Source organism: Schistosoma mansoni (genome assembly GCF_000237925.1).
Source record: "Schistosoma mansoni, WGS project CABG00000000 data, supercontig 0455, strain Puerto Rico, whole genome shotgun sequence".
Classification (NCBI taxonomy): domain Eukaryota; kingdom Metazoa; phylum Platyhelminthes; class Trematoda; order Strigeidida; family Schistosomatidae; genus Schistosoma; species Schistosoma mansoni.
In genome coordinates, this window is record NW_017386284.1 from 3,075 (window position 1) to 23,859 (window position 20,785).

Here is a 20,785-nt window from a genome sequence, read left to right on the forward strand (position 1 = left end):
AACTGCTGCAAAATCAATATCTAATATTGTAATTAAATGTTTCTCAATGATCACCGACGTGTTTGATCATCCTGTCATAAACAACCATATCTTGTTATGATCAAGCCACTACTGTTTGTAGTTTATGGAACGGGCTTGTAAATTTATAGCTAATGGTTCGATTGTTTAAACTACTTTAAAATATGCCTTACATACTTGAAAATACTTATGTGTCGTCTCTAGTTTATTTTCATGCCCAACAAATTAATATTTCAGTATTTAGTCTAAATTTTCACATTAGTTTGTTTTCTAATATATTTCTTTTCAGGTGATTTGAAGGAAAAAGTCATGATATCTACTTGTAATGCAGTCAGGGTGCAACGAGAAATGGTACAAAAACTACGAACTTTCCTAGCCAATGAGTGTATCACCGCTGCCAACCAAATTAACAAGTTCGCTGAAGAACAGACTACTAAAGTGAAGACTGGTCGTGATACCATCATAGTTCCACAGTTTGAATGTCTGCAGAAACTTGTTACATCTCTGTCTACTGGTGCAGATGAACTAGACAGGTGTTTGCTCAATCAGGTATGTACTCCTGCATTCTGTTGTACACACGTCTCGTTATCAATATATATCAGTATAATTAATACAGATTTTTAAAGGCACAATTTTAAGTTCAGTTCATATAACTTGCTCTACATGTTATTAATTTGCTAAGTGGTGTCATTGTTTTTTCACTTTCTTGAACGGCAAACTGTTGTAACCAGATTTATGTTGGTTCTCTTAATATAATCAGAGAGGAGTCTCTCAGACTCTACAATTTATAATGTAAACTGCAAATTTACTTGTTTTTACAACATTAATTTCCTACTTGTATTTGCTTTTTCCGTACAGTTTGAGGCTTACCAAATATCAAATCAGGAATTGGATTATGCTATCAAGCAACTAGATAATTTCGCTTCATTGTCCTCTGGTTTTGTGCATGATGAAATGAAACATGATATGGCTATACAAAATCAAATGGCTTCTTATAGAACACAGTATGGAAAACTGCTTAATGTAAGTAGCAACATATGTATGTTGTTTCGTAAATTCACATGGTCGTATGTAGATTTATGGCGTTTTTGAGTAATAAGATCTGTTTGGTATATGTAGAACTACATAATTACAGTATAAGATATCTACGTAAATTTTCACTTAGTTTATTTTTGATTTCATTGATGATAGGTTGTACTTGTAAATATATTGAGTCACTTTCCAGTGCTAAGTCATACTGCTGAATACACTATTTAATCGTGTTGTACGAACAGTCCCATTGGTTTAAACTGAATTTCTGTACATAAATGTTTTAGTTAATAATTTTTCTAAATATAATACTGATAAGATCTCTATCAAGCTATTAGTATGCAGTGTGCTTTGTGTACACCACTTGAATAACCAGTTTGTAGGCTAACTGTATTATTGAATAACTAGATGGACAATGTTCATGTTAACAGAGGTTTAATTAATGAAAATTGATAGAGTTGTGAATGGTTTAAAACTGTTTCATTCTCAGAAAATATTGCCTTCGCCAATTCGCTTAATTAAAAAATCTAGGAGCATTCGGGAGATATAAATTAATCTGTGGTTTCTTTCTCCAGATATCTTGTAATGAAAAAAATCAACAGCCAGGGGTTTTATCATTTTCTAAACATTTTATTACCTCACTTATTATTTTGTAGCAAGTTAAACTGGTTCATTATAGTACCAAAGTTCACATTTTTATTCACAGTATTTGTTTTATTTCTAAAAGTTAACTTATTCATATTTTGACATTTTAGGAATTAGAATCGACAACTAACAAGTTGAAAAATTTGATGGCAAGCCATGATACAGTAAGCTTATTTATTAATTTTTAACTATCTTCTATTCTCATGTTTTATGATATGTCAAATTCTTGACGTGGCTTCATGCAGACTTTTTAACAAATTCTCACTTTATACTTCTTATGTAGTGAATGAGAACACGGGTGGGAACAATTGAACGTGTTTAAGCACAAATTACAGACCGTCTCACTAAATTCTGATAACCATACAGCAAACAAATAAATAATATATTTGTAATATCCCAATGAGTAGAAAAATTAGATTTTCTGACGTTTCGTGACTCAGTGTAAGCCACTTCTTCAGAGAATAAAAAAAAATCTTGGTAATGATACCTACATACAGCAAACAGTTAATTTGCAAAATAACAATCAATTGTCTCAATCTTCACTGCTCCTTCTGTAAATATCAGTTCATCTTCTCTAATTCCATTGTTCATGCATTTTTCTACCAATTGTGCTTCATTTCAGTTCTTTCCCTATCGGTCTTCTGCCAAAATACATTCTATGTCTGACCATCGCCATATACTACTTATATGGATATATGTATGCCACACCACACTTAAAGTTTAGCTTTTGAATAATTTCATTTCAGCAAACTTGGGCACTTTTTCAGTCCTCAAATACTATATCCAACTTTTATGCTTCACTTCTCTAACGCTATTGTAAGTATATAATTACCATCGAAAGCAATAGTTTTGATTCCTACTATACCATGATATTTCCCTCTTGTTTTTGAGTCACAGGAAACATCAGCTTGTGTTCAATATTCTTCCTTTGATTCTATAACATGTCGGAGCTAATACCAACTGGATAATCAATTCCTCTTTTCATATACGTAATCACACTTAAGTTGTTTCGACAACTACTGGTTTGGTAACGTTGAAAATAGATCACTTCATTACTGTACTATATCTTCTTGTTTTTTAAGCTTGTACCAACATTTCAACATGTGAATACTTCGTTATCAGTTAAAAACGTCAATCCCGTTGAGAATTTATATGTTTTAAAATAGAGGAAGGACAGATTATGTGACTCTATACTCTGATGTACATATCAGCAAAATGGTCCATTCCGTTTAAAACATCAAAATGACAGAGCATTGTCATAATATATATAGTTTTCCATGAGGGTCGACCCTCATTTTTCAAGCCATTGGTTTTCAGATCATTAATTTTCAAACACTTATAATAATTCTTTTTCTTTATATTAGCAAATTTCAGGTGAACTATCATCAAGATTTTCTCGTCTAACAGAATTCTCAAGATCAAGTCAGAGTGAAGTTGAAAAATTGAAATCGTCCCTGTCCAATAAACAGGAAAAAATCTTACATGATGTTTGTAAAGCCCACGATTCCAATATGATTTCCATTAATCGTTTAAAGGAGGTTACGAATACCGTTTCACATAACCACGAAAAACTAAAAGGAGAAGTGGAAAATTGTATGAATAATGTATGCGAGAGCGTTGAACAATTTGTTGCTGATGGTCCTGGTGCAGATTTATTGAAAAAAGCTTCAATCTGGCAGTCGGTTAACGAAAACCATAGTGATTATAATTTATTTGATCATACGACAAAGATGATACACAACATGAGTAATAATCTTTTCACTTCTCTTCAAGAACCCACTCGTATTCTTCTGGGCCTAGAAGGTGCAGGCAGTGATCGTAGTATTGAGGTAAGTTTCCAAGTACTTTCGCGTTATTGTTAGTCATAATAAAATGTTTCCTTGCTCTTCATCATATCTTTTTATATCTTCATTAAATTTCAAGTTCAGTGAAAGTTTCCAAGCAATTGGGACAAATTTGTTTGCTATACCAAATGAAATGGAAAATATATTGAATAGGAGATATCATACTTATGTTCCAACGGGGGAAACACCTCAATCCCGAAAGTTTTCTTATCCAACGGAATTCGCTAAAACAGCCCCTTATCACCGCATATTAAAGGAGTATCGTTCCAATAGAACAATTGAAGATATTAATAATTTAGCTACAATTCCTATTCCAGACGAAGATCTGTCATATGCTGTTGATTGCAATGAGTCTACATTTATTGAAGATCAGATTACAACTCTTCAATCTGAGCTTAATAAAGATAACTATGATTGTACCTCAGTTTCTACAAATGGACCGGTAAGTTGTCAAATATTTTCCGATTTCATTTTCAATAAATTGACGTATTTTATATCTTTTCAGCAGTCTGTTTTCAACTAAACTAACAAGTTTTTCTTCACAGCAGTCTACATCATATTAAATCATTAAGTGAAATTGATTGTTTCTGATAGTTATGCTTATACTTTGCCAAATTGCTATGAACAGCCCATCATTCGAATCTCCATAGGAATTGAATACTGTAACTCAGCAAACCAACAAACATTACTGTGGAAACAGTTACACTTTAGGATATTGAGTCATCTAGCCGATGAACTTTCACGACAACAAAACTTCCATCCTGGATCCTATTAACATCTATTACCAGAATAACCTTTATTAAATTACTTTGTTAATCTTTCATTGATCATTTTAATCACACTAGTTGTTTCCAATTTTAGGATTCTGGGATTGTTTCTGAGCCTAATGGTGTAAAAGGAAAGGTCAGTTCCCGTCTTTATTTGAATCTTATTTAATTGAGGTGGAATAATGTGAATTCACTTTCTTTTGTGGTTTCTCCTCAGCTCCTTACAAACACATAGTTATTTAAATACTATGCAGTAGACATTAGTAACTAAAATATTAAAATGACGATTGCCATTATAATATTATCTATCTATATAATGAATAAGAATGTGCAAAGCAGATTAAAAATGGAAATGGACGAAGTAGAGTGCTAAGACAATATTTAACAAGAATCTGAAAAAGATTATATTAGATTGCGTAGAAATTACTGGAAATTTGAATATTGTACACAGGTTTAAGAATTCGTTAAGTGAAAATATAATTTCAAAATAAATAAAATAACACTTTATTGTGCAGAAAATATAAAAACTATCAATTTATCATAGTATTTATAAACTGAGAATTGACTCTTTCTGAGTTTTTTAATAATAGCCACTTCAGTGAAATATAAAGCAGTTGCATTTTTGTCCGTTTGATAATTTCAAAACACTTATGAATGTCAGTAATATCGCTCTCTATAGATTGTGTTGAGCCATTAGACTATTCAGAGTTACGACAGCTTTCAATCTCAAATATCTTGAGATGTAAACATGCACTGTTCTCTCTACCCTTTCGGTGTATATGCTTTGGCACGTGTATGAGAATCAATCAATAATAGCCTGTAAAAAGTTACTCACTTAACATTTATGTAAATCGTTGTTCTTTAAGTATACCAAAGAATCTTTGCAATTTAATATATTTAGCTTTCTAAAATTTTGTTTTTGCAACAAAATCACATAGATGAGCAGATACTCTGATGAATAACTTAAGGGATTCAATCAGTGAAGCTTCATTAAGACAAACGTATTACTACTTCCTGTGGGCCCGGCTGTTGCCGCTACCTTAACGTACGTGGTGGTTGGGCTCGCCTATTGTGATGCACCAATCAGACTATACTGCCAGTAACAATCGTTCCTTGAGGTCCTACCATGCCAAGCAGGTCGGTTGAAAAAGTTAAAATTCAAGGTCTAAGAGCGAAGTCGTACTGCTTACTGTTCAGAGGTGTGACAGCAGTAAAGTGTTTCCCTTAAACAGCTAGCTTGGCAGTGATGCTGCCTTCTCACAAAGGAAGGGTGGGGTTAGGAAAGGTCGACCCTAAAAATGTACACCTCGCCTTATCCCACGGATCTCCGTCTCCTGAGGTAAGGTCTCAACAAAGACGAAGCTAACACGAACTACCCACAAAATAGTATTGTGTGACCGACCTCAAGCAGTTGTCCCTTGGGCACTGTGGTCATTCTATCATGTCACTAAGACCAGCTCTAACTCGATTTCCTTTCCAGCGATGAGTAAGCCGAAGGTAAACTCCAGGCACAACTGAGATCACACGTAGGCAATTGGGGAACCAAGGCTGACTCAGATGTTTGAAAAGATTATACAAGCAGTTGTGAAAACAGCAGTGACATCTGTTAGTGATTTTGAATAAAGAACCTACAGAGACTGTCAACAAATCATAGAGAAGTTTAGTGTTGTGGTGCTTCTCAGTATACAAGAGACATCCAAACAATCTGTATTCACAAAACGTGCTAAAAACTACTGTAGATCGTCTCATCATTAGTGAGTATAAGTTCTAAGTATCCATCCTTCATTTTTCTTTTCACTTCGTTATATTTTTTTACGTTCTGTTTATAACCCTATATTTAGACTGTCACTCAACAACTGCAAACCTCCATACACGATAGTGAAAAGCCAACAAAAGTTGTTAATTCGCTTGGCAAATGTAAAAATAACCCAAACGTATCTGGTAAAAATCAACGCTCTAAACGGTGAAATACCCGGTGATACGAAAACTCCTTTTATTTGTTTTCATACTAAGCTTTTGAATACGGTATATTTTACTCATTTTTTAATATCCCTGTACATTTTTTGATTATCTCTGTTACTAATAAGTATCGATTTATTCTATAACATTAATTGTTTCATTCAAATATAATTTTCTGTCTTCAATAAAATTTGTTGAAATTAAATGTGTAATCATTTCTCTCTTTAATGACTGAAGTCGGGTTTCGTGTACGCACTCTTATTTTACGTAACTACTGGATTTCGAATCCTGGTATTGTTAAACTCCCTAATATTTCTGTGATCTCCCGAAGTGACATCAAGAAACATTTTAATTCCTGAGAAAGACTGGCTATACTTCATTCAAGTTGAAATTTATGGCCGTTAGGAATCAATGTTGGAGATAAAAATTCGCCAGGGCTACTGAACATATCCCACTTAATCAAAAAGGGGTGGTGCATTTTCCGTTGGTCAAAACAAACTTCGTCTTTGTTTCCAATAATTGCTTTAATAGAATAATTAGGCACGATCTCTACAACTCTATACTGATAATTACATGTGCCCACCAGTGGCTAGCTTCGAGAGATTCTTATCGAAGTTCTTGTAGGAAGCCGGGACCAGTGGAACTAATCCGTATCGGGTGTAAGGCATTACCTCACCGAAAACATTCGAAGATGGTCGCGCAATATCGTGGATTGGTTGAAGTTAGACATTAACACCACTAGACGCCGGCTCAGTAGTCTAGAGGTTAAGTGTTCACTTGAGACCGAAAGTCCTGGGTCCGAATCTCGCATGCAGAATTATGAATGCGCATTGCTTGGAAGCTCCCAGGTTTCTAATGGTGGTCTAACATTGGTCGGTTCATGGTCTCAAAACAATTTATGCGCCGTTACATTATTGTAATCCGGTAATGCACATCCTTGATCATAGATCTTCCTAATATATGCATTATTGCGATTTCCCATCCTAAAAGTACGTTTTCCCTTATGGGATAAATTGTTAGGTGTCATCAAACCAATGGACTTTTTTCCTAACTCTGATAGTTTTAGTTTACAGGTTCCAGGAAAGTTAGCGTTTGTGATCTATTTATGTCGACACAGCGTGACACCTGGAGGGTCAATGATACACATTGTTGCTTGCGTTCTTATCATTGTTTTAACCACCTCCGACAATATATTGACTGTATCGCCCAGTCTGAGCAATATATCATTTGTCTAGATAGTTCCACACTATTCAATCTCTTCGCTCGATACAATCTAATGACGGTGTAAAGTAGATACGATTCGGTGGCACTAGACTTCTCATCATTCACAACATTACTGCTCTGGATCTTTGAAGTTCTTACTTAATAATATGAATCTCGAGTATTGTCTGAGTCTCCCCAGAATACATCTTTTGCGACAAAGTGAAGACATTAACTTATTTGTTTACATTCCACTTAGGTTTATCCACCCAGCATAACATCTCGGAATGTGTGTATCCAATCCAGCACTTGCATCAGCGTCTGAACAAACTTTGACAAGAGACTAATCGTCAGAATATACGACAAATAACTGATCTAAAGGCCCATTTAATTGCCCGTCTTTATAATTTTTCGTTCTCAACCATACGGTCAATCCCCACTAACTGGTCAAGTACAGCCTGTAAGCCCTGCGAGATTATCAGTTTTTGCAATTATTTACTTAGTGTATATAGAGATTCCGAGACGTAATTATTGTGCTGTAACTTTTTGCTGCCATGACGGTAAATTGGTTCGTGTACACAGAAAGAACTACATAAAGTTTACTGTGTGATTGTGAAGTACTATGCCCATCAAAACTAATGTTCTGTAAGTAGGCTCCTAACTAGATACTAAATGTTTATTATGAGTTTGAAGTTGCTCTGTGAACGGTGCCATACATCCGTACGAAAGCGCAAATTGAGTCGGTAATGCTGAAAAGTGATGCTCACACAAATGAACTGTTTGTAGGAATGTTTATATCCGTCCAAAACGACGCAGTTACCCGCAGCAGTGTGAGATGATTTATTTCGGGTTCGTCTTAACCAATAATCCCTGATGTTGCAGAAACTGATCCTAAACGTCTGTATGGAAACACAAGAAGGGATAGCTTCAAGCCGAAAGTCAGTTCATGAGGCAGGAGGGCACCAAACCATTGTATGGAGCCTGGCAACCCACAAATCATGCTCTGCAATTCTAGCTATCGAGACTTATTCAACTATTATTCCGACCAACTTAAAAAGCTAGGAAGCACACCATAACATAAATATCTAGTCCCACATTATGACTAGATTCTATCAAATCATGCCATGCAAAACTTAGGCTAGTTCATCCAATCAATAAAGTTTGTTATACATACCTGTGACTGAACGTAACTAACGACTAGCAGTACTTTTTTGGAAATCAATCCTGCAAATCCTATTGGGGGGGTAAGTGCAGAATAGTTTTAGGGATTGTTGGCTTTTTAGAGGTTTCTTGGTTAACCGACGAATTTCTGAGCGACGAAAGTTAGACTACCTACAAAACAACAATTGCCATTTGAGATGATAGCAGGTATGGTGAGACTGTTACGCTCGAATATACAACTTACTTTTAGTACATCCCTAAAGAGATGTTAAGACACTTCAAATGACTACTACTCTACGACTATCGAACCAAGTTCTTATATGATTAGATCGTCAGTCTCGAGGATGAGTACTCTGACTTGTCCACAAGACATGTTAATATTTCACATGCCTAAACGTCATACATTGATCATATCCATTAAAGATTCAGACCTTCATCATAATCAGTTTGACAAAAAGTAATCTGCAATCAATGACAAAGGAAATATATAGGCCATCAATATATATTTAAGCTAGATTAACGGTATGATTTCTGGTATCTTGCACGAGCTCCGGAGCCACCAAACTTTTTTGGTTCACACCTTCTTGGATCAGCGACTAACAAGCTTCTATCATACTGAACGAACTTCTCCTTAATCATATTTTTTGAACATTCATCAACGTATTTTTGATGGAATGCTACCACTGACTTAGCAATAGCTTGCCTGACAGCATATATCTGAGCCACTCGACCACCACCACTGACCCGAACTCTGATGTCCAAGTTAGATAATCCGTGTTTTCCAAGTAGTAAGATGGGCTCCATTAGTTTGGGCAACAAAGGACGTGGTTCCAGTACATCTAATGGTCTGCCGTTCACTCTGATGGTTCCGGATCCGAGTTTACAGTGAGCGACAGCTGTTGCTGTTTTCTATAACGCATGAAGAGCCTAAATATAGAGATTACCTTCCGTCCAAACACTTGTACGGCCTTGGGTTTCTCTTTCGGTTGGTTGCATACAGTCTGCATTATAATGCCTACGGAACGTGAAAAATCTGCAAGACGCGCCTTGAGACTAACTGTTGTGTACTGTACCACAGATACAGTGCTCAATGAATTTTCTATAATCCTATAAGGATTCAACGTGAAATAAATGATTTTCAACAAGATGTAAATTCTTACTCAAAAACACAAGTATATGGAATGCACAGAAACTAGAGATAGTATAATTTTCATTGAAAGCCCATAAGGCTCTCCCCTCGGATAATTAGTTTGGAATTTTCAAGCTCATTTATTCTTTTCTATGGTCGCATTTATTATTTTCCCCGAAAAACATCTCTTTGTTTCTTCTTTGTGTTTTGGATATCAATCTTGGTTTATTCTGCTACCTCCATATTCATAGATATTCTGCCTACAGATTTTTAGTCTCAGAATTCTCAAGTGGTATTCCAAAGACTGTCACAGGTTTAGTATGTTATTTAAATTCTAGCAAGCTAAGATAGAAACAGATACATTTGATTGCATTATGCTACTAGAATGTCCATTCCTCTGGTGGATATTGTGACTATAGAATCCCCCAGAAGTTGAGACTTATGTATATCTCAGTTTTTAAGTAGTGGCAAACTATGTATCGTCCAGTTATATGTTTTTAAAGCCTTATTCAGAAGTGAAGTTCAGGCGTCATGAAATCAAAATGACCTTTGAGTAGAGAGATTATCGCTGCTCAATGAATTCAGTTGTGTATGATTAAAAGTAGAAAGTTGTCAACAGTGCTAATTTGAGGTAATTATAGGTAAGCCTTATCGATGGTGAGATACTTTTATCTTTCTGTCCTTATCTATAGATTATATACTGTTTTTTACCCTAGATGATCACGTAATAATAATTAGGGTGGTCAGTGATCTATAAACAGTTTAAACAAACTGTTGAAAATAAAAACTCGGCCGACGGATGTAAGCAATGTTGGATCCATTTTGCAAGTGAAAATCCCTCCATGCATACACTTGTGATTTCTTCCTTACGTTTTCTTTATTTGAATATGTTGTTAACATTTTTGATGCTAATTAAGACTGTAACGTTTAATTTTCTTGGTTTTATTATCGTTTTTTATTGAGTCTCTATGTTCCTTACTGAACTGTATCTAGTTTGTTTTAATTGCTATTATTCTGGCATCTGCCATATTGACTGCTCGCTATTTGATTGTGCGGTTTGATTTTGACTGGGATCGTGCATCTTTGGTTGTAATTTGGAGCACTTTCCCAGATATTGAAACACTTTGTGTTATAAAACAGCTGCTCAGACGGAATTTTACTTGATCTATCCAGAAGGGATAGAATAACAATTACCTTTTGGTGTTTTTGATTGAATATTTTGGTATCAATTGTTGGTTGAATAACCGGGTGATAATATTCGTTTAGAAACGTGTTGCCCAAAATACCTTGTTTTACTTTTGATTGGGGCACGAGTGTATAAACTATTCCTCGGTTATTCGGCCGCATCCAGACCTACTGGAATCTAGGTTTGGATTTTACAGTTCTAAACGAATATTGGTCGGCTAGCAGCTTGGTTCGAGTTTGCAGTTCTGAACAAATATTTCTTGGTCGGTTCTTGGCTATCGTGTTGGGCATTCCAATCTTGGTTCCCCTGAAAATTGGTTGCTTCGTTCGATATGACAAAACCTCGTCAAAAGAAGATTATTTCCAAGCTCGATGGTGCTGATGGACCTAAGTTAAGCGACGAATCTCTTTGTACAAAGCAAGTGCTTTCTGATGTCTTTATGTCCCATGGTTCTGATACAGTTAGGCCTAATTATAACGATAGTGACTCTGGCTGTGATTTAATTGCAGATGATCTAGAAAATTTTAGTTTAAATAAAAAGCGAGTGTCTAAGATGTCAAGGCCTGATGTAGTGTCTAAACTCCCTTTAGTCGATCTAGAATTACCTAAGGTTGAACTAAGTTATTTTGACGGACAGCCGAAACAGTATTGGAGGTTTATAAGAGAATATGAAACCTATATTGCATCGAGGGTCAGTGATGATAGCCAACGTCTACTATACTTGATACATTACTGTAAGGGCAAAGCGAAGGCAGCAATTGAAAGTTGTGTGGTAATGGATGCAGCAGCGGGTTATAAAAGGGCCAGGGAGATCTTGAAGCGATTGTTCGGACAGACTCATGTAATAGCCCGTGAGACTTTGGAAGACTTGTTCAACTGTGTAAACTTTGATTATAATAACGCAGAACATCTGTCAACCCTAGCTATAAAAATGGGAAATTGCGCTATAATTCTGGAACAGATGAATTATACTGCAGATTTGAATTCTCTGGCCACTTTGGAGAGATTGGTGGAACTATTGCCTCAGCCCATGCAAGTGCAGTGGGCAGAAGTAGTAGATAAGTTGACCGAGGATGATAGAGAACCAACCTTTGCCGAGCTTACTGAGTTTGTAGCAGCCCGCGCAAGAGTGGCTACAAGCAGATTTGGACGGTTAGCAGAGCGTTCAAAAAAGGGATGTAGCACCAGGGTTAATTGTCATGTGTTATCAGAGCACTGTAATACTTTGACTGTGAGTACTAAGTGTGGTATATGTTCTGGCAACCACCCTGTCGATAAATGCACACGTTTTTTAGCGCTTAAGGTGGAAAATCGATGGTCTCAAGTTAAAAGCAAGGGTATTTGCTTCTCGTGTCTTAGACAAGGTCATAAGGCTATCGAATGTAGATTGAGCAAGCGCTGCACCGTCGACAAATGTACGAAGAAACACCACCCACTATTGCACAATGATCAGACAGTAAGCGGCTCGGAGGGAAATTCCACTGCGGAAAATTGTTGTGGATTCACTAAATCCTTAGATAGTCAGGTGTGTTTGGGAACGATTCCCGTGCGGTTGAAATCAGGGAATACTGAAATTGTAGGCTATGCCCTTTTAGATAATGGCTCTGATGTGACATTGATTAGATCAGATTGTTTGAAGTTGCTCGGGTTAAAGGAGGATCAGACGTCAGCGGTAGTACAAACCGTAGGCGGTAACAAAACTACAGGGGTTACAAGGGCGTCTTTTGAAGTATACTCTTTAGATGAATCCGGGCATGTTAACATTGAAGGAGCTCTGGTTGTGTCGCAGATACCAGGACATAAGCCGACAAAGTCATTAATGAACAGCTTGGGCAAGTGGCCGCATTTAGACGATGTGCCCTTAGATATTCTAGATTCAGGCGAAGTTGTATTGTTGATTGGTTGTGACGTTCCAGAAGCCCATTGGGTACTTGGTCAACGGTTGGGAGGAAGAAAAACTCCGTACGCCGTGAAAACGATGCTAGGGTGGATAGTTTTTGGACCCGCATCTGATCTGGACCATAGAAAAAGATTCGGTTATGATACAACTGGGGTACAAAATATAAGAGTCCAAGTACGCAAGCCTGATGATATGAGTTATGAAAAACCCAACAACACGACCGAGCTAGATTTTAAGCATATAAGAAGGGAAATAAACGACACGAACATGAAAGCTATTAATCGAGGTAGAAAGAATCGTGAATTACAAAGAGAGGCAGAAATTCTTGAAAAGGAACTTAGTAAGTATGAACAGGGTCACGATGCCTACGAGATACTCCTGATGGACTACCACATTTTAGAGGAACGGCTCCAGGAAGCGAGACGAGACATTGATGCCGAGAAACTACTTAGAACTGATTTGGAAAACAAATTTCTTATTCTTCAAGAGCGTTTGTGTGTGAAGTCTCGATTGTTAGATGAATGTGAAGGGTTAGCAAAGCACGGTTTTGAAATTAAAAATTCGGCCGACGGATGGAAGCAGGGTGGATATAAAGGCCAAGTAATTGAGAAGTTTAAATCGATTCGAGACCAAAGTGTGCTTCAATCAGAAGAATATAAAATACCTAGAGGAACCTTTGAGAACAAACGTAAGCGATTAAGGTCGTCAGCTAACGTCGATGGTGAACATGACAGTGACCAGGGTTCTAAGCTGGTTGTGGCTTGCGAACGTGTTATTGAGGTTTCTCAACGAAGAGTAAAGTACTTCGCGACTTCTCTAGCAAAGAAAAGGTACAAAGTAATTGTGGTTTCAGATATTTCCAAACGCGGAAAGTGGCCTTTAGGAGTAGTTGAGAGTTATAATAATAATGATAATAATTTATTCTCAAATAACAGATTGTTACATGAGGCATGCCGGTTTACAGGCAAGATCAAATTGTTAAGGAACTTACAATCTTCACTGTTGAAAATTACTCAGCTGGGTTGATATTTCATAAGATATGAATGTAAATGGATTTCGTAAGAAACATGTCAATATCACACTTGGCGCACTTTATGGAGGTAGCGTTGCGACATACAACTGATGTTCGAGAATAGATACATGCGAAGTTGGGGGCTTTTAGAAGTTTCGAACTTATATCTCTCCAGAATATCGGAAGCTTTAATAACGGTGTAGGACGAAGTCACCCGTGCCATATCTGTTTTCGGTGGGATATCTCTAGGGGGCTGAAAAAGGAAGGACGAAAAACAGAGCACACAATATTCATGGAGGAATAGTTAAGGTATAACCATCTAGTCTATTTGTCTGTTACTAAAGTGTTTATTAGGTAAGAGCATACTAATGTGTCAAAGAAAAATAAGTGTGAGCAAGGTACGAGTGGATAAGGAACTGTATAAATGAAGGTAGTTCAGAAGGAAGTGTGGAATTGTGTAATTATAAAATAGAGTGCTGAAAACAGTATTTCGATACAAATGGCTGTCTCCCTTTTTTTCGAAGCTGTTTGCACTCTCTTTTTTTGTTTTTAGATTTTATAGGGTATGGAGTGGGCTTCGTTTTTAGCCAATTGTCTAGTTTGCATGTAATAGGATTACTCGGTAGGAAGTGGAACCAATTCAGCTTTTTTTAACATGATTTAAAGTGGTATATTGCATGAATAATTTCACGTCAATACCGTTTGTTCGTGACATCCCACAAGACATAAGGAGCCGTAATTAATATCTTTACCCAAGTTTTCTAAAAGCGGTATAACGTCACAAAACAGTCCAGAATGGAATGAAACCCAGAATCAATGTGAGACAAAAGTTTCTAATCAACCAACTTCTTATCAGATTTCTCGCGTTATTGTACCAGATGTGGTTTGTCGTAATAATTCACATATTTCTGATGAAATTTCTTACAACTCTGAGAATAATATGTTGAATGAGCCAAATCATGATCAAAAACCGGGTTCACTTTTGGTAGATGCTGATTTTTCTAATGATCTATTGTTCTCTAATGAAACTCTTTATAAATTTGAGAGAAATATTTTAGAGAAATCAAATGCTATTCGTCTTCACAAGAAATTTGCCTCTGTTGATATTCCTAATAAGTGTGATGAACATGTTCGGAACGGGTCGAATTCTGGTCACATTTCTGATGTTATTGTATCAGATGTTGGATATTCTCACGAACAATGTTTGTTGAGTAGAATCATTAGTCATTGGTATGATGAATCAGAGGTAATAGCAAGTTTCCCGAAGCAATCAGAGAACCAGTTTGTCCAGATACAAAGTTTGCACAGACAGAGAATCCAAATCAATTCCAAGATTATCCTAATGAGTATGAGGCAGATGCATGTTTTCCATTCGATTTTTTGGCAGGTGAATGAAGTCTAGATGAATCACATGTGTTACTTACACATATCAATGCATATCTATCTGTGTATTGTAATATGAATAAGAAAATAGGATATGTCTCATAACCAGTTTGTCCAGATACAAAGTTTGCACAGACAGAGAATCCAAATCAATTCCAAGATTATCCTAATGAGTATGAGGCAGATACATGTTTTCCATTCGATTTTTTGGCAGGTGAATGAAGTCTAGATGAATCACATGTGTTACTTACACATATCAATGCATATCTATCTGTGTATTGTAATATGAATAAGAAAATAGGATATGTCTCATAATTTTTATGTAGGTCAAATTCACATAATGGAATGCCTCAAATTACATGTCAGTGTGTATCCCCAAATACTCACATATAATAATCGAGGCGTGAGATGTAAGAAGATAATGCGAATCGGGAACGTCAAATTGGTTATAGCATTGCGATTTAAGGACTCAACATTATTTCGTTGGGGGAGGATAATGTTGAAAAGTCTGTAGTGGGTGTCGAGTCGAGGACGGACTATGATCACCACTACTATTCGATTACGCGCCCAAAAACGACTTGGTTCCTTTGATAACTCGTAAATCAGAAGGCTTTATTAATCCAGATCAAGTATATTTATTGGCGATCTCGTGGTATCGAAATAATACCGAGACGTGCCAATGGGTACAGGCAAGATGGGCAGAGCGTAAGAAAGTTCGAACCAAACAAGGCGGATAGCGAAACAAGAAGTGAGTCTGATACAGTTAAACAAATACGGTAAAACATTCACTGGTACAATTGGTTACAATAATAATAATTGTTTCTGTTATTCCAATCGTGTTCTTATCGAGACTGGCCGGTCACTACAAGTCTATGATGCAAATTCCAAATATCAGTGGTTTCACTACACAACCGACATGATGATTGAATGCAATTCCAGGAATCAGGTGAGTCTGTTCCAATTTCTGTTGTTAATTCTAATACCAATGAGTGTATTCTAGATTGATTCTAAAATAAGGTCAGCATTACAGAATAAACTGAGCATAATAATGATATAATGTATTTCTGCCAGAGCAGGTACACGCCAGTTTTACAGGCATGATCTATAAGTTACAACATTAGTTTGCTTACAGCATGCTTCCTAAGTAGTTAAATAAATGAAATCCATTAAGATAAAAGACAGTACATTCGTACAGACGTCTCAGTGAGTTAATGATCTGGTTTCTGTCTTAGTATTGCACTGAATACAGTTTTTAAAATATTTTCCCATAGTAGCATTGCGTCCACATATCACACCACATTCAAACTCGGAATAATTCCGGTCGTGCCAAGTATTTATGCAGTACAACGTTTTAAGTCTTTAGTTGTTGTAAAGTAGATTTTCAGAGCGCTTGGTGTGAGTTATGACCTTGGGAAAGTGCGTACATCAAGTTTGTTCCAGACATCAAAATCTGTGTAGCTGTGGCCTGAGAGAGTGATGTTGAAAAAAGAGAAACAAAGGAGCAGAAATACACTTGGATATGACCGATAAACAATGCTTGACATTTTGTAGTGGAATGGAGAGAGGTATGATAAATTAGTAGATCAATCTTATAGTAACTCTCGTTGCTAGAGTGAAGTACGGTTAGAGACTCCAGATGAGAGAATGAAGTAATAAAGAAAAATGGGTCATGATATTTAACAACATGGAGTAGGCCCGGTTATTCTCCAAAATATTCTGCCTGAACCTTTGTATATAAATTTTAAATGTCTTGCTTTGTCTATGTACTTGCTTGCACATCCTCAGTTTTATAATAGGGTTACAGAATCTGTCAGGATGGATTTAAGGAATTTTCTAAGAGAATATGAACGGTGTTACGGATGTGAGAACTTGGTATATAATGTACATTCCCTACAGCATCTTCCTGACGATGTTCTAGCACATATAACTATATGGCATGGCTACGCAAAGTTATTTCCACGACATGAGAGACAAAGTCCAGAAGCGTCATCGATGGAACCAAGAACACGTATGTACGACTTTAAAGTGATTACTGTTTTTGCATTATCTATAGGTACAATCTTCCGTGTTCAAGGATATAACCGTAAGTTCAGCTTCAAGTACCTTGTTGTGCAAAACAAGTTTTCTAGATTTAGTAACCTTTTTCTTCATCACATTTTAGAATTCACAAGAATTGTTTGACTCTCCATAGTCCAACAGGCCTGCTGGAAAGAATGAATACGTGAAATGCCTGGTCGGTGACAATGGCAATTACATAAGGTGCATTGATACTCCACTATCTGCCAACTGCTCATAACTTTGTACATTGAAGAACTTTTTGTTTTCAATAAAACTTTGGAAATTATACCATATTTTACGTACTTTACATTATTCGTGTGCTGTGTTGTAGGAATGAAAGCGAACACAGGAGTCGGTTGCGGTAAATGCATCAGTGTGTATGTAGTGGAAAAGTAGACAATGTAGCGGATATTTAGGCTAATAATCGGCAATTTGTCTTATGTTTAGGGGAAAAGTCGGCTATTCGTCGGATATTTAGGGGAAAAATCGGACATTTAGCGACATTTGAAAAACAGAGCGACAGAAAGGGGAAATTCCGCTTTATTTCCCCCGGACAGGCGAAAAAGCAGACATTTTGGCGCATTTCCCCTTTATTTACGACTTATTTTCCAATGCATTTTCCGCTTTATTTCCCCTTTGTTCGCCTTTATTTCCCCTTTATTGGTTGTTTGGGTAGCAAATCAGAGGATATGAAAGAGAATATTGTAAAATTTTCAGGGTAAGAAAAATAAAACATTGAACAACTCACAAGAATTTAGGACATATGAGCTTCTTTTGATCGGCCTTAGTTGTTCAGCATCCATAAGATCAGTGAGTTATCTGTCTACTTGTAATAAGAAAAATAAAAGGACATGACACTTAGGAAGAATAATTTGGATTTATCCATTAGAGAGATTCGGAAACTGAAAATGAGGGTTAGGAGCGGAAGGCCATGGTTAATAATCAATAAATAGTGGGGAAGGATAAAGCATGTTTTCTTTAGTTTTGCTATATTCATACTAACGACAATGGAGTTCGTTATATTCTTGTTCCGTCTAGATATTGGGCGGTCCATAATAAAGTGCCTCATTGGCAGGCGGGAGTTCAAGGAATAGTTGGCGAAGTTCTTTAGAGTTTAGTAACAGGGTTATTAGCCTTTTAAATTTGGTAAAGGTGTCACAGTTACGGATAGGTATTGGCAACCTGTTCCACAATAAACTATGCCGAACTGTAAAAAACTTACAACGCATTTGTTTTTGGTGTTTTTCGGTAAATAGTGTATATGCATTGTTTCTTAGTCTATAGGCTGGGTCATTGATCATAGTTGGGCAGGAGGTTAGGAATGACAGTCCATTTATTGCTTTATAGAGAAATATCAGATTGTTCCTTAACCTGCGGTGCCATAAAGGTTCTAAAGAGAGGTGCTTACATCTACTTGTGTAATCAAGAGTGGTGTCACTTCCTAGCAGTTGGCGTGTAAAGCGTCTTTGAACATCTACTCTTATTTTGTCAGTGGTATTCATATTAGAGAAGATAAAAGAGCAGTATTCTAGGGAAGGTCGTACACATATTTTGTAAAGGGTAAGCTTAGCATCTGTCGTGAAGAAATTTTTTGTTATGAAGCCAATTAGACGTCTGGCTTTAGAAATAATAGAGGAGGCGTGTGTTTTAAAGTTTAGGCTTCCTGTTTAATTTATTCCTAGATCGTGTACTGAATTAAGTGTCTGGACTTTACTTTTATTTCAGTAAAGTTGAGGTTCATAGGGGTGCTTTCCAAAGTGCAAGATCCCGCATTTGTTGAGGTTGAATGGTAATTGCCACTTTTCGCTCCAGATAGTTAGGTTATTGAGATCACCTTGAATAAGGGATACACCTTCACTTAGAGCCTCAGACTTATAGCTGTATACTATTTTGAGATCATCAGCATATAAGTATGGTTTCCCAGATTTTATGATGTTACATATATCGTTTATATACATGAGAAACAAATTGGGCCTAATACACTTCCCTGGATGACGCCACTAGTTATTGGTCTAGGTAATGAGAGACAGTCGTTGTACTTTACCATTTGTTTACGTCCCTTTAAGAATGATACAAACCATGAATAGAGTGGGTTGTTGATTCCGAAGGACCGTAGTTTGGCTAGTAGCCGTTTGTGTGGAGCCTTATCAAAAGCTTTCTTAAAGTCTAAAAATATGACTGATACAAGGAGTCCATTGTCTCGTTTCAGAGTTATATCATTCATGTAGTCCACTAGGCATGTATCACATGATCTGGACCTAAGAAATCCATGTTGGGAGACCGAGATGAGATTATTAGTAATTACATGTTGGACTAACGCCGCCTTAACTACTTTCTCCATCACTCTAGACACCACTGAAGTTATGTTTATGGGTCGGTAATTTTCAACATTTGCTTCAGGTCCTGTTTTAATTTTGGGAATGATGTGTGTAGTTTTCCAGGCAGTAGGGTAATGAGCTGTAGAGAGTGATATCGCAAATAGTTTGAGCGATAAAACACACATATCATCGCCTCCACGTTTTAGCATGCTAGCCGGAATACCATCTGGTCCATCAGTGTAGGAGTGTTTCAGTGTACTAATTGCCTTAGAGATATTCCGTACATTGAAGTCTACGTTAGTAATCTCACAGGCAGATGCTGTGATAAGTTCTGAATCATTAAGTGGTTTTTCATCAGTTAATGAGGAACAAAAGTGTTCATTAAATAGTTCCGTAACAAGTTTAGGATCTTCGTATACTTGTTTGTCTTTAATAAATATGTTTCCTTTCGACTTAGAACGTTTAAGTTTATTTTGAAAGAGTGTGGTGAGTGCTGAGGAGTTATTACTAAGTTCGACAGCACGTTTTTCCTGTTCCATTGCTTTTTGTGTACTTATTGCGTCTGTCTGGACAAGTATTTATGTCATCGTTACTAAAGAGGAGAAGTCATTAGAGTTGTGGAAGCGAGTACAATGTCTCTGCAGACGTCTACGTGTACCGACCGGTATATACAGATCTTTAGAAAACTTAGGTCTCCAGTACTCTAAAGGTGCGATTTTGTTGATGATACTTTCGATGTTGTGATACAATATATTGGTTAGTGTGTCGGTATTGTTTGCAGTAAAGAATGTTCCCCAGTCAGTGCTTCTTAGGTAATTGTGAAAATTACTCCAATCTACCTTGCGATAGTTTCTACGAAAGGTTACATTTTTACGTCTACCGTTTGTGTTTTTTATATTAAGGCTACATACGACAGTGTTATGATCACTACCTGGAAACTTTTTTCCAATATACACAGTATTGGGGGTGAGGCCACTGGTAAAGACTAAGTCCAAGATATTTTGATGTCTGGTAGGGCTACTAACATATTGAGTACACTGTCCTAGTTCTAGACATTCGATAAATGATTCATAACGTTCCGCAGCTTTGACTGGAAATCAAGAAACTTCAGGCATGTTGAAGTCACCACAAATGAGCTTGCCTGTGAATGAAGGGATGATGCTAGTGTGAATACCT

At 36.7% G+C, this 20,785-nt stretch overlaps 3 protein-coding genes across 3 annotated transcripts; 2 read left to right on the forward strand and 1 right to left on the reverse strand.

Moving 5' to 3' along the window:
* Nucleotides 1-366: 366 nt before the first annotated feature.
* Nucleotides 367-6,270, forward strand: Smp_119910 (hypothetical protein; the record flags this gene model as incomplete). Its single annotated transcript, XM_018792249.1, has 7 exons — nucleotides 367-567; nucleotides 877-1,041; nucleotides 1,803-1,856; nucleotides 3,057-3,521; nucleotides 3,616-3,978; nucleotides 4,398-4,439; nucleotides 6,145-6,270. The coding sequence occupies 7 exons, from the start codon at nucleotides 367-369 to the stop codon at nucleotides 6,268-6,270; spliced, it is 1,416 nt and encodes a 471-aa protein (XP_018644612.1).
* A 2,840-nt stretch (nucleotides 6,271-9,110) lies between these two features.
* Nucleotides 9,111-9,689, reverse strand: Smp_119920 (ribosomal protein S9, putative). Its single transcript, XM_018792250.1, has 2 exons — nucleotides 9,568-9,689; nucleotides 9,111-9,532 (listed from the first exon to the last, which is right to left on the reverse strand). Exons 1-2 carry the CDS (start codon nucleotides 9,628-9,630, stop codon nucleotides 9,140-9,142), a joined length of 456 nt encoding a protein of 151 aa, XP_018644613.1. The 5' UTR covers nucleotides 9,631-9,689; the 3' UTR covers nucleotides 9,111-9,139.
* Nucleotides 9,690-13,105: 3,416 nt separating this feature from the next.
* On the forward strand, nucleotides 13,106-13,864 carry Smp_084330 (hypothetical protein; the record flags this gene model as incomplete). The annotated part of the gene is made up of 1 exon (XM_018792251.1): nucleotides 13,106-13,864. One exon carries the CDS (start codon nucleotides 13,106-13,108, stop codon nucleotides 13,862-13,864), a length of 759 nt encoding a protein of 252 aa, XP_018644344.1.
* Nucleotides 13,865-20,785: the final 6,921 nt, after the last annotated feature.

Coding starts and splice junctions, on each gene's coding strand:
- Smp_119920 (XM_018792250.1), bottom strand. CDS start 9,630: ATGCAGACTGTATGCAACCAACCGAAAGAGAAACCCAAGGCCGTACAA. Junction 9,533..9,567: donor TACAAGTGTTTGGACGGAAG/GTAATCTCTATA, acceptor CATGCGTTATAG/AAAACAGCAACAGCTGTCGC.